The sequence below is a fragment of the Elgaria multicarinata genome, chromosome 1 (assembly GCF_023053635.1).
Source record: "Elgaria multicarinata webbii isolate HBS135686 ecotype San Diego chromosome 1, rElgMul1.1.pri, whole genome shotgun sequence".
In the NCBI taxonomy this organism is placed as follows: Eukaryota; Metazoa; Chordata; class Lepidosauria; order Squamata; family Anguidae; genus Elgaria; species Elgaria multicarinata.
Genome location: NC_086171.1, coordinates 25,984,243 through 25,997,550, shown reverse-complemented (window position 1 = coordinate 25,997,550; position 13,308 = coordinate 25,984,243). Strand labels below are relative to the sequence as shown.

Sequence of the window (13,308 nt, the reverse complement as noted above, 5' to 3'; positions counted from 1 at the left end):
GTGAGAGCTTCCTCCCCCACTGATACAGGCTGTCTGGTGTCTGGCGCCTCCTCTTCTAGTTCTGAATCTGATTCTGATTGATTACCTAAAACACTTTCTCCCAAAACAGGGGCAGTAGGGTTAGACCTGACACAGAGTGTGAGGCCCAGAACAGACTGAGTGGACACCCTACTTCCTTCTGTAGGAAAGGACTACCTTTATAGCCTTTAGCATTCCATTTCCTTGTCTTGAAGACTCTAATGCATTTGGGAGGATAAGCATGGGCCTATAGGTTAAAGAGAAAGGAATAAAGTGTCTGCACTACCTAGTGTCTAAAAAGGCTAAGGCTTACATCACTTCTCAGTCATATATGAGGTTCTCCCCCCCACAAGCTGTTTTCCTACATGCGGTTTCAAAATCCTGGTTAATAGTGAGCCCTGCCTGGCTAAGACTGGTAAAGTGAATTCATACTGGAAAGGGAAGGCTTACTAGGCTTTGTTTTTCCTGTCTTGCAAAGTCAACAATCATAAGCCTTCAATTTTGTTCTTGTCCTCTTCCCCTTTCCCTGTGTTCTCAAATGGGTTCATTGCACTGTAGGGGTAGTTAATCACAAGCAGACCTGCTGTCTTGGTGTAAAGGTCATTTTTATTAAGGTGTTTGGCAGAGAGCGGCTTTTGTGTCTGGAAAGGCAGCAGAGTTCTTCTGTTGTACTTCCCTTATAGCTTTAGACTGCCATTTTCATGCTATTTCTGTGATTCAATAATTTGCCAAGGTTTTTTATTTGCTGATAGCATATAATAATATCTATTATTTCGTAAATTCTGGAGCTAAGGAACGTAACTTTTGGGCAAATAATATACCATTCCTTCTTTACTAAGGTGATATGTTATATAAAGAAACAATCTGTTCTTTCATTTTCCAGGTCTTCACCTTAGATGTATCCAGATATAGCTAAGTGAAGACAATGGGGACAAGTAGCTGCCTGTAGTTGTAAAGTAGCCCAGACAGTGCTCTGATCTGGTTTTACATATGGTGATTCATGAACTGTTTGAGCAGCTAATGCCCATGGAATGCAATGTTTGCTGTATAAGATATACTCCAGAACATAAATCTGGGAATTCCTGGCCTAATTAACAATCTTAAAATATGATTATGAACTTAATGTGCAATCCTATGCATGTTTGGGCAGAAAAATATCCTAAAACTGCAAGCATTCCCCAGACAGCTTTTAAAAGTTTTTAAAAACAAAAATTCTGTCTAAAAATGCATAGGATTGCCTCTTTAGAGACCTATTGTTGTGTTTTCCAACTTTATAAGAGCTTTGTCTTTTAAGAAATAGTTTCATAAACTTCATTTAAAATAGAACCATTTTTTTTAGTCTTCTAATACTTGTGCTTCATTTTTGGTTTCTTTTGCCATTTCTTTTGCCAATGCTTCATTAGTAGAATTTCTTCCATTATTGCAGACCAGAAGAAATATGACCCTCTATCAGGGACTGTTATGAACTGTAGAACTGCTGTTTTTATATAGCTCATATCCAAGGGAACACTTAAAATCAGTTTTTAATAAACAGCTTTGTCATTCTCTAATGCACAAGTTCAGGCACCTACTACTGTGAGCGAAAGATTGTGGGTTCTACACAGCAAGTAATAACATGGTTGAGTTGCTTTTACACCTATATCAACAGAGTTCTGTAAAAAAAGTGTGATAAGTAGACTTTTTATAACAAATCACATATGCTGGCTCTGAGGAATATCTAGAAATTTCATTTTATTTTGGTGATAATAAATCAAGTGAAGAAAGTGTGCTTTTATAGTAACAAAAGCAGCTCACAAATTTATTGCAGACTTCAGTAATTTTGATGTTTTTCTCTTGGTATTAGAAGCAGCTTAGGTCTGGCCAATATCATAAAAATGTCTTGGGTAAAATGTGGAAAAACTGGCACTTTTAATATAGGTACAGTAGAAATGATCAGATTTAAAAGCTTTATATGTGCTAGTAGCAGCATCCAATACGATGTGTGAAATACAATTTTGATGTTCGCGCCAGGAAACAAGAACTAATAATTAAATTTTCACATAATTGGTTGTGGCACAACTGTTCAGTTGTAATAATTGAAAACACAATTTACTGTTTGAATCTATTTAAAACAATAATTACCTGCCAAGTCAAGATTTCATCTAACCATATTTTAAGTAAATTTATTCTAATTCGCTAAATGTAAATTCCTTGTAACATGGGCCTTAGCTAGACCTAAGGATTATCCCAGGGTCATCCCTGTCCATGTAAATAACACACAAGATATCCCGGGAGCAGGCAGGGATGTCCCCGGGACGATCCTGGGATAAACCTTAGGTCTAGCTAAGGCCATGGTCTCAGCTTTAGTTTTTTAAAAATAATTTGCTTTTAGAAAGAGTTTGGTTAGCCTCATTGGTGTTAGCATCAGAAAGTTTACACCTGACTTTTGTGTATGTTGTGCAGTAAGTACAACACCCCTGTACAGAATTTGGTCCCGTGTTCTTGACATGCTTATTTGTATTTTGGACTATAATTCCAAGTATCCCCATTGGCCATGATGGCTGGATGGGAGTTGTAGACTAATACATCTGAAGGGCACCAGGGTGGGGAAGGTTGTTATATTGTTTCAGTGGAACTAACACTCTACTTCACACTGCTTGTCTCTTGCCTTGACTACTGCAACTTGCTTTTTTCTGATCTTCTCATGTTATACTTCAGTCCTCTCAACTCTTCCTAAAATTCTGTTTCTAAAACCATTCATTTATTTTGATAATAGGACTGTGTGACTGTCTATTCATATTCCTTTACTGTCTTTCTATTGCTTCTGCATCCATCACAAACTCTCCTAGTCTGTCTTTGCCCATTGAGAAGCAGTAGGGTGCAGAAACACAGTTTTTCTCTTTGTTTCTACCCCTAACTTCATCACATCATTCCACTTTTGCCACCTACTGCAGCGTTTTCTTTCATCTCTACCTAATGGCCTAGCCATAGTCTCTTAGGCAGTGTATTTACTCCTGATAGATGGTTTTGGTGTTCCATTCTCTAAAATCAAATAGCCTTTAAGGGCCCTGCGCAATCCAAACTATAGGTGGTATGTTAACCCACTGGAGAAAACACAATTCTTGTTCTTAACTGTAAGGATACTCTATTGAGATTTGGAGGGACAATGATACAAACAAGGCAAATGACAAAATAAAGCAAATGTTTAGATTGATACCTTAAGTAAGAGACAAGGAGAACTTACAGATGTTGCAGAGCTATTGTCAGCATTAAGTATCCTGACAGAAGTTTTGCATATGAGGATGACTTGTAATCTCCCCTACCTTGTTTGGGGATTGGGAAGGAGGATGGTGATGGATCTGCCACCACTGGGTTTATTTCCAGAGTGTTTTCCTCAAATGCAGACACTTTGCTCTAGTTGCACCTTGGCTTATGTGCCCTAAAAGTGGTGTCCCTCAACAAGTATGGACAAAAAGAGGTAATTTAACTAAGTAATTGTGTTTTGGGTGGGGATATAAGGAAGGCTGCAATTAACTCTTTCCCATTACCTGAAGGGAAATAGACCAAAACAGTAATGCAGTAAGAATGCTGATTGATATTCAATTGAGTACAGGGAGGGATGGCCTATGGTAGAGGACCAAATGGTATTTGAGAAAGAGACTGCTTCAGACTTCAAGACAAAACAATAGCCTTTCACAAATTTATTTATTTATTTATTTATTTATTTATTACATTTCTATACCGCCCAATAGCCGAAGCTCTCTGGGCGGTTCACAAAAATTAAAATCATAGTAAGACAACCAACAGGTTAAAAGCACAAATACACAATACAATATAAAAAGCACAACCAGAATAAAAACCACGCAGCAAAATTGATATAAAATTAAAATACAGAGTTAAAACAGTAAAATTTAAATTTAAGTTAAAATTAAGTGTTAAAATACTGGGAGAATAAAAAGGTCTTCAGCTGGCGACGAAAGGAGTACAGTGTAGGCGCCAGGCAGACCTCTCTGGGGAGCTCATTCCACAACCGGGGTGCCACAGTGGAGAAAGCCCTCCTCCTAGTAGCCACCTGCCTCAAATACCCTTTGAATGAAATACCCTTTGAAATACCCTGAGACATTCAAATACCCTTTGAATGTCTCAGAATCCTTGTAAGGAAGACAGTGGATAAATGGAAATAAAAATGTTTACATGGCTGTGCAGAACTCTAATGATACTTCTACAGCAGACTTTCTGCTGCTGCTGACAAGTAATTAAACCTATCAGTAACTATTCCATGTTATGAAGAGAGATTGATAATTCATTTGTATTGCTGCCATTTGATAGATGCATCATGGTAAGGATGTGGCAGTGCTTGTTTTAAATGGGCACTGTTTTAAATGTGTGCTGCAAATAATTACAAGAACAGAAATCTAATAGGGATAGTTGCAGAGTTATTTTCTTAAATTTTTAAAATGCACCAACAGACTGCTTTTACATTTTAGACATAAATCCACAGCAATAAATTATGCTTCATGCAAGGCAGAGATTAAACTTGACAATGCCATTTCTGCTCAAGCACACACAATATAAATTCAGCAATAGTTTGGCTTTTCTGCAGAAAATTTAGTTTGAGAATGGTGAAAAGTATTTGGCCTTCATTATTAATGGATCACTTACATTGAATACATTTCTAAGTGATGCATAAAAACAACTCTTCATACAGAGAACAAGATTACTTTCCTGGGAATGAATGCTTGTTGGATAAGGAATGTTTTTGGTAGGTGCTGAAAACCCAGAAGGGTTGGCACCTGTGCAATTTGTAGTGACATTAAGTGGGCACTATGATACAGTATCCCACTGTGTCATTCTGTTAGTGCAAATTTATTTATTATTTATTTATTTAAAATATTTATATCACGCCCTATATCACTAAGATCTCAGGGCGGCATACAGATAAAAACATACAGTATAAAACAATAAATATACACAGTTAAAAACAAATTAAATCATAATCCAAGTTAAAACAATATTTAATTTAAAAGCAATAGATGCAGTTAAAACAATGTGCCAGTGAGTTTAACCATCAAAGGCTTTGTTAAAAAGCCATGTTTTTACTTGGTGTCGAAATGAAATCAGTGTTGCCGCCAATCGGGCCTCCAAGGGGAGGGCATTCCACAGTCGGGGTGCCACCACAGAGAAAGCCCTCTCCCTTGTCCCATCATAACGTATATGTTGCATTGGTGGGATGCAGAGAAAGGCTCCTCCAACAGATCTAAGGTCTCGGGCAGGCATATATAAGGAGAGGCGCTCTCTCAGGTATCGAGGTCCCAAGCTGTTTAGGGCTTTAAATGTCAAATGACATTGTGCTAGCAGAAACTAGGTTCTGAACTATGCGCAAAACGAGAACTATGCGCATGACGAGCAGTTGTGCATAGCAGTTGCGATGGATAACAAGACCCTGTTGGTTCTCCTGGACCTCTCAGTAGCTTTTGATGTCATCAACCATTGTAACCTTCAGATTGAAATTTGGAGGCACTGTGTTGCAGTGGCTCCAGACCATTTTGCAGGGGAGGGTGCAGAAAGTATTGCTGAGTGGCTTTTGTTCCATCCCTTGGACTTTGCAGTGCCTCAGGATTCTTCCTTGACTTCCATGCTTTTTAAAATCTATATAAAACTGGAGTTTTGGGCTGAAGTGTCATCACTATGCAGATCACACGCAACTTCGTCTCCCTTTTACATCTTCTGATCCCGAAGTAGTGGGAACCCTAAACTGGTGGCTGGAGGGAGTTTTGGGATGGATGAGGGCAAACAAGCTGAAGTTTAATCCAGAAAGGTGGAAGCGCTGTTGGTCACGAAATCTATTGGACTGGGTGGTTTTGTGCAATTGATCCTGAATAGGCCAGGCATACCTAAAGGGCCAAATATGCTGTTTGGGAGCAGTCCTGGACTCAGCACTTTCTGGCCAGGAGTGCTTTTCCCCAGCTGTTTTGCCAATTGCAGACTTATCTAGGGCTCATCTACACCATGCAGGATATTGCACTATGAAAGTGATATGAAAATGGTATATAAAAGGCAGGAGCCACAACAAGCAGGATACAGTGGTATGAAAGCAGTATATGGTATATGTCAATGGGCCCCAACAGTTGTCAGTTCTCTTCAGTACCACTATAAAGCAGTAGTGTGGCTCCTGCCTTTTATATACCACATTCATACTGCAATATCCTGCTTGGTGTAGATGAGGCCCTAGAGAAGGCAGATCTCTCCTCATTGACATGTGTGTTGATTACATCCAGGCTGCGTTACTGTAGTGCACTCTACACAAGGGCAACTTCAAGGACAGTTCTGAAGCTTCCATTAGTGCAGAATGTGGCAGTGAACATGTTTGTAGAAGCTGGGCATTCTGATCATATTATACTTACTCTGCATCATTTACAATGGCTGCCTGTTTGTTTTCGAACCCAGTTTTTAAGGTGCTTGTTTAAAGCACTAAACTGTTTGGGACCAGCCTGTCTGAAGGACTGCCTGCACTCGTATTTACTACCCAAGCCTTAAGGTTGGCATCTGAAGCCGTGCTCTCGGACCAATAGTAAGAGCTGTTAAGTTGACAAGGTGAAGGGACGGGGCCGTTTCTGTGATAGCTCCACATCCCTAGAATGCCTTCCCCAGGGAAATACATTTGCCTCCCTTCCTTGTTGGCCTTTAGATGAGCTCTAAAACCCTTTTTATTCCAGTTAGCTTTTGAATTAGTGTGGTACTATAATTGTTTTGTCTGCTGCTGCTATTTTAATGTTTTTATTTGCTGCTTTTATTTTAGCTTACTGTTTTATCTGATCTATTTATATGCTGCTATGTTTTTTCTGTACAGTCTTATGGTTTAATATTTTAATGTTGCTTTTCTATGTTATGTTTTATGAGCTACTGTAAACTTTCTTGGGAGGACAGTCTATCTTGAAAGGTGGTTTAAAAATCCATTAATGATAATGATAAAGATTTATATAATGATGTCTTCTCTTGATATCCAGTCATGAGTCAATTCTACATGCATGTCATTTTTTTCTTTGACAAAACAGGCAGCAAGCTGTTCATTTTACAGATAGTGTAGAGCCAAAGTTTGTGAAGCCCACAGGTCACATGAATTCAAGCTTTTGGCAATTTATTTGATCAGCATAGTGAATACTGATGGTGTTGGAGTTGTTCCAGTACAAATGTTTTTCTGGTCTTATGTCGCTGGAAAAGGCTTTCAGATTTCTCATCATAAGGAGCTGTGTGGTAATATGAGTAATTAAAGAAGGATAATTGATTAGAATGCATTTAAACTTTCAGGTCCTGTGGGTGTAGGATTGAATGAACTGAAACGGAAATTGTTAATCAGCGATACTCAGCATTATGGTGTTACAGTGCCACGTAAGTAAAAATCTATTCTGTAAATCCTTCATTTTGCTTAAGTTGGCAAAAGGGTAACATGTTCAAACTTGGATATGCAGATTCATATTAAGTTCATTTTAGGAGTACTCACACCTTGATTAAGATTTTAAAAGATTGGCTATGTTTCTTCAACATCTTTTTCCTTAGCAGAAGGTTGATATTGCTGTTGGAACATGAAATTCTCATTTAAAATTTCTGTGGGAAATGGGGAAAATAGACAATGTAGAAAGGTGCTCTATCTACATGACAGAGCAGGAGTTTTCAACCTGTGCCACGAGTGGTGCAGAAAGCAGGCGTTCGTGGTCCTGGACAGAATTGGAATGGCTTAACGAGCCAGTTTTGCCATAGTCAGGCCTACACTCCTATCTATGTCTCAGTAGATCCCAAGGTATGGTGAGGTACACGTATTTACTGTGCACTAAGTTTTAGATTTTACTTCTAAAATGAATAATTGATTTTAGTAATGCTCGAAAGTAAATACGGATATGTTGAAGAGGAGATTAATACACAGCTTTTAAAAAGCTTGAAAAGCCTTTATTATCTGGTCATACAGAATTTTATGAATAAAATATTTGTGGCTGGGTGCACAAATGCCAATGATTTAACAGAGATGGTTTTATTGGGTATACTATTCAGAAGTAACAAAAAAAGGATTAGTTTTATTAGCACAAAGCCTGCTGTTGAAAACTGTTTTCAGTAATTACAGACAAAGGTAAGTCAGATGAACTCTAAGAACAAGTCAGAAAATGAAAGCAAGCAGAAAAATGAAGTCTTTAATAATTCTACAAGGCTTCTCCAAGCGAGGAGATCAGGAGTGTGTCTCAGGCTGGCGTACTTCTTTCCCCACCCCTCACCTGAATAACGAAACCGCTAGAAAGGAGATTTTACATCCAGGGTTAGCGTAGGTCCCATGTTCAAAAGCTATGGGATCACTTCTCTATGCTGTAACGGGAACATGAAAGGAGGAGAAGTAAGTGCATGAGCCCAAGCCCAATCCTGATCAGGATGTATTTGCGTGTGTTGGTGGTGGGGTGGGGGAGTTCTTGAGCTTAATATTTTCCAGGAATTTCTGGAGGCTGAATGCCATTCACTTGCACTGCAAGCGTATGTTGGTGATTAACACCAAATAGGATAGGAATTTGTTTGTTTTTGTTTATATTCATTTGTAAACTGTTTTTTAATTCTCTCTCAAATAAAAACAGACACAACAAGAGCAAGAAGAAGCCAGGAAAGTGATGGCGTTGAGTACAATTTTATTTCCAAGCACTTGTTTGAGACAGATGTACAGAATAACAAGTATGTGGGAAACAAAAACTCTTGTCATAACAATGTTTTGTCATTTTATGGCTAGACATCAGTTTAGTAATGGAAAGATGTGTCCTCATTTAAATACTCAAAAGCAACTAGAACAACTCTAATTTCAATTCTTGGAGGCCAGCAACATAGTTTCTGTTTCTCTTAAATACCTGCATGCCTCCCAGTGAGCTGTGGGCTAATGTGAACCACGTATCCTGCACAGAGATTGACAACTGCTGACCATTTATAGAAATACTAAATGTAATTACATATGTATACAGTCCATAGATGCACACAGTAGCAGTTTTATTTCTTGTTTTTAAACAGCAGTTCTCTTGTTCTGCCTTTGAGACCACTTCTGAAATGCAAGGGGTGGGAGATGTGTCTGTCAGAAGATGTTTCTGAGGCTGCATTCAGAAGTTGCTTTTGAAAATAAGAAAAAGAGTTCAAGTCAGGTGTGAGTGTTGTGTGTTTGCACTAGGTGTTCGAGTGTTAAGCCAATGTACCTTTATCCAAGGTAATATCACTCCTTGAAATGTATCCTCTTTGGCAAGCATTTTGTATAGTTTTATAAAAGCTAATGGAACAAGTATTACTGTGATAAAACAGTTCACATGTGAAGACAGAGCACTTTGATATTGTTCTATTTCTTGTAACAATTTCTGTTGCTTAGCACACTCTCTTATTACATTGCATTCATTTAGATAAAGATCATTGAAAACATTAGTGGATTGTTGGGCCCCTATGTCTTTTGTTCATGTCAATGTAATAAAAGTATGTTTGTCAGTTAAACAAACTAACAAAAACAAAAACCAGTATCTCACATAGAAGTCCGTGTGAACCTTGTAGTTTTCGGTTTAGGAAATCCTTAAATGAAACAGGAATATTTTTTTTCCTATTACAGGTTTATTGAATATGGTGAATATAAAAACAACTATTATGGCACCAGTATAGACTCAGTCAGATGTGTTCTGGCTAAAAATAAAGTTTGTTTGTTGGATGTACAGCCTCATGTAAGTAAGGAATAGGGCTTTTCATTTTTCTGTTGGTAATCTAATATTGATTTGCATTGCATGTTATGAATTTGCATAAAAGATTAAAAAAATGCTTTAGGGGTCAGAGCAGAAAGTTGGCCTGAGCGTCTGAAAAGCTCCTCCTGGGACTGAACTGTTAATAGAACGAAGCAGGGACCTGAGCACTAAAAGCTGCTTCGCACATTATGAAAGGAGGTTGATTATTACTTTTTGCTAAATTAATCCAATGTTTCTCCTTTTGCCTGCCTATTCAGAAATGGACTGTCATTCATTCACCATCCTGTGTTTATGGAATTAGAATATATCAACAAAATGACTGGTATTTCTGGAAATACTACGGAGGGTATTTCTAAATGAAAGACTGTAAATTGCTCTGCACAATTAGAGTGCTATGTCAATTATATTTAATAGCAGTACCAGTGGGGGAGGAGGGAGAAAAATAAAAAGGAAGTGCCAAATAGAAGCTAGAGAGTCCAGAGTACTCGTCTTGCTCAAAGTAAATAAATTTTAAAACAAGTTGATCATAACTTAAGCATTTTCTTCTATCCAGACGGTGAAGCATTTAAGGACATTAGAATTTAAACCATTTGTCATATTTATAAAACCTCCATCAATTGAGCGTTTGCGAGAAACAAGAAAAAATGCCAAGATAATTTCAAGCAAAGATGAAAAAGGGGCTGCTAAACCTTTTCAAGTAAGTAACTTTTTTTCTTCTCCCAAAAGTAGAACATAACCATAGTTTTTGTATTTATCAGTGAAGATAACCACATGCCCTTGGAAATAACTTGTTCACAATGCGGATAATTTCAAAATAACTAAAATAATATTACAGGAACCTGAATTAGGGAGGCTGATCACTCCAAGAGCCACCTTCACCCTCTCTGCACCCCACTTCATTTAAGAATATAAGAACAAATTAAGAGCCATGCTGGATCAGAACAAGGATCCATCTTGTCCAACAATCTGTTCATGCAAGGGCCAACCCACAAGCATGACATGAGTGTAACAGCACCCTCCCACCCATGTTTCCCATCAACTGGTGTACATAGGCATTCTGCCTCTGATACCCATCAGGACTAGTAGCCATTGATAGCCTTATCCTCCATGTCTTCTTTTAAAGCCATCCAAATTAGTGGCCATCACTACATCGTGTGAAAGTGAATTTTAATAATTTAACTATGTGCTATGTGAACAATCACTTCTTTTTATCTGTCTTGAATCTGTCCTCCCATCAATCAGTTTCATGAGATGACCCCAGGTTCTAGTATTGAGAGACAGACAGACACAGAGAGAGATAGAGAGAGAAAGAGAGATGTCTCCCTATCTGCTTTCTCCACACCATGCATAATTTTGTACACCTCTATCATGTCTCCCCTTAGCCTCCTTTCTAAGCTAAACAATCCCAGCTGCTGTAATGTTCCATCATAGGGGAATTGATGCAGCCCTTCGATAATTTTTGTTGCCCTTTTCCCAGATCTACAATATCCTTTTTTAGGTGTGGTGATCAGAACTGTATACAGTATTCAAATTGTGATCATATCATAGATTTGTAGGATGCTCGTTTGGCATGTCCTTTAGGCAGTGGCAGCAACAGGGTTATGGCTTCCATGACACACAGGTGCAGAAGTAGAGGAGGTTAACTTCCCTTGTAAGCTCCCTGCTCACCTTTGTGGCAGAAGCATTCTAGCCAACAGAGAACTTGCCAGTTACATCCCCCTCCTCCAGCGTTCCTTTGAGCTGCCATTGCTGTCAGGGATGAGGAGTTCTTATGCCTATGCTATGAGAGTCATGAATATTAGTTTTATGTAGAATCATCTTCATTTGGTTTTCAGTTGCTCTCCACAGAGTCATATACTAAATATAGGCATGAATATGGATAACAAGGAAAGACAAAGCTGGTATAATAAGCATATTGATGCACCAGCCTCCATGGGTAGCAGCCTCATGTGCATGTTGAATGGGGAAGGTGGTGAGTCACAGGATGGAGCCCTGTGGTGGTCATTGAGGTGTGTCCTGGGGAGATGGACAACCTCCATGCCAGGAATATGTGGAACATATGTTATGACACTTTTCTGTTAATGCCCATCGAGGATACTAACTATGGACATTGTAAATTTATTTCTGACAAAATTGTCGTAAATTTTGGTTATCTAAAAATATATAATTTCGGAATATTCAGGTTATTGAGACTTCTCAAGACTGGACTGTTGAATGCACAAATAGTTTAACTTGGAGAAGCATAATGCAGTCTTGCGGGCATGCTCCTCTTAGGATTTTCTGTCTTAATTTTATATGGTTACATACTATGTTTCCAAAAACATGGACATAAACCTACTGAATAAGCCCTAGTAAGACCCAGGAATCCGAAAGGAACGATTCTTTGGATTCTTACCAAACTTTCAAAAATACAGACTGTGTTCTAGTAAATCCCTTGCTAATAGCAGGCTGGGTCTTAGGTAATGCAGTTGGTCAGTACATCATTAGTGTAAACAGCTTAAAAACATTTTCCAGTGCTGTTCTAGCACACAGACATTTCTTTAATTATCAGTTACTGGCTAATGATGCTGATACGCAGAAGAAGGGGAAAGATGTGGAAGTTGGGCAAAGTAAAGCTTTCAAAACTATTACAAAATAATTTGATATTCAAGATTATGTAAATTCTTTAATAAAGAAATACAATTTTCATTCACTTTAAAATGGCCTATTAGTTAACTATAGACTTTAATTCAGAGATCCTGCAGCAGAAATGGAAAGCATGTCTAGACATCTGTGATTCTTGAAAATTAAGGATCAGCAGAACCTCCAAAGTGGTTTTGGGGGATACAGGAAACCGGCAAATTCCGCTTGAGTAAATGGAAATGCCTTCTATTCAAGCAACAAGACCTTTAGATCCAAGCTGTAAAACATAATTCACCCGTGAGCTTGACAGTTATGTGGATTGATTTGCTTTTATTCTTGACTGACTGCTTCTCTCTTTCTTAGGAAGAAGACTTTCAAGAAATGATTAAATCTGCACAGATTATGGAAAGCCAATACAGCCATCTTTTTGACAAAGTTATAGTAAACGATGATCTTACTACAGCTTACAATGAGTTGAAAACAACTTTTGACAAACTGGAGAGAGATACCTTTTGGGTTCCTGTCAGTTGGGTGCATTCATAACACTAAACAAATAAAAGGTTTCATAATATTTTAATAAGGTACTTAGTTGGATCTAACTGGACATTTTGTTGGTTGGAAGCTTTTCAAGGTTTGGCAAACTGATGCCTTTACAAACTCGGTGCAGTGGAATGTTGATCTTATTTTTCTGCATGTAAACCTTCCTGTTTCAAAACAGGATTTTGGAAGCAGAAGATCACAGTGACGCCTTATTTTTAACAGGTTGAGTTTATTGATTAGCATCCTCACCTATTGTGATACAAACTATTTATGAAATGCGGTGTATCTCCAGTGTCTCCAACTCCTTTAAGACAAGAGTTGTTAGGAGATCTTATGGTCTGAGATCAGTGTTGAAATGGCTACAAATTTTGTTATTACTAGGTCTGGTCGAGGGTTAACAACTGAAACGTTT

General features: G+C 38.2%; 1 protein-coding gene across 1 annotated transcript in view; it reads left to right on the top strand.

The window, feature by feature from the left end:
• Positions 1–13,303, top strand: part of MPP7 (MAGUK p55 scaffold protein 7) — a 112,847-nt gene extending 99,544 nt beyond the window's left edge. The window contains exons 13-17 of the mRNA XM_063125098.1: positions 7,306–7,386; positions 8,610–8,703; positions 9,608–9,716; positions 10,288–10,431; positions 12,720–13,303. Coding sequence (XP_062981168.1) covers positions 7,306–7,386; positions 8,610–8,703; positions 9,608–9,716; positions 10,288–10,431; positions 12,720–12,899 — 608 coding nt within the window. The 3' untranslated portion in view covers positions 12,900–13,303. The remainder of the gene's footprint in view (positions 1–7,305; positions 7,387–8,609; positions 8,704–9,607; positions 9,717–10,287; positions 10,432–12,719) is intronic.
• The last annotated feature ends 5 nt before the right edge of the window (positions 13,304–13,308 follow it).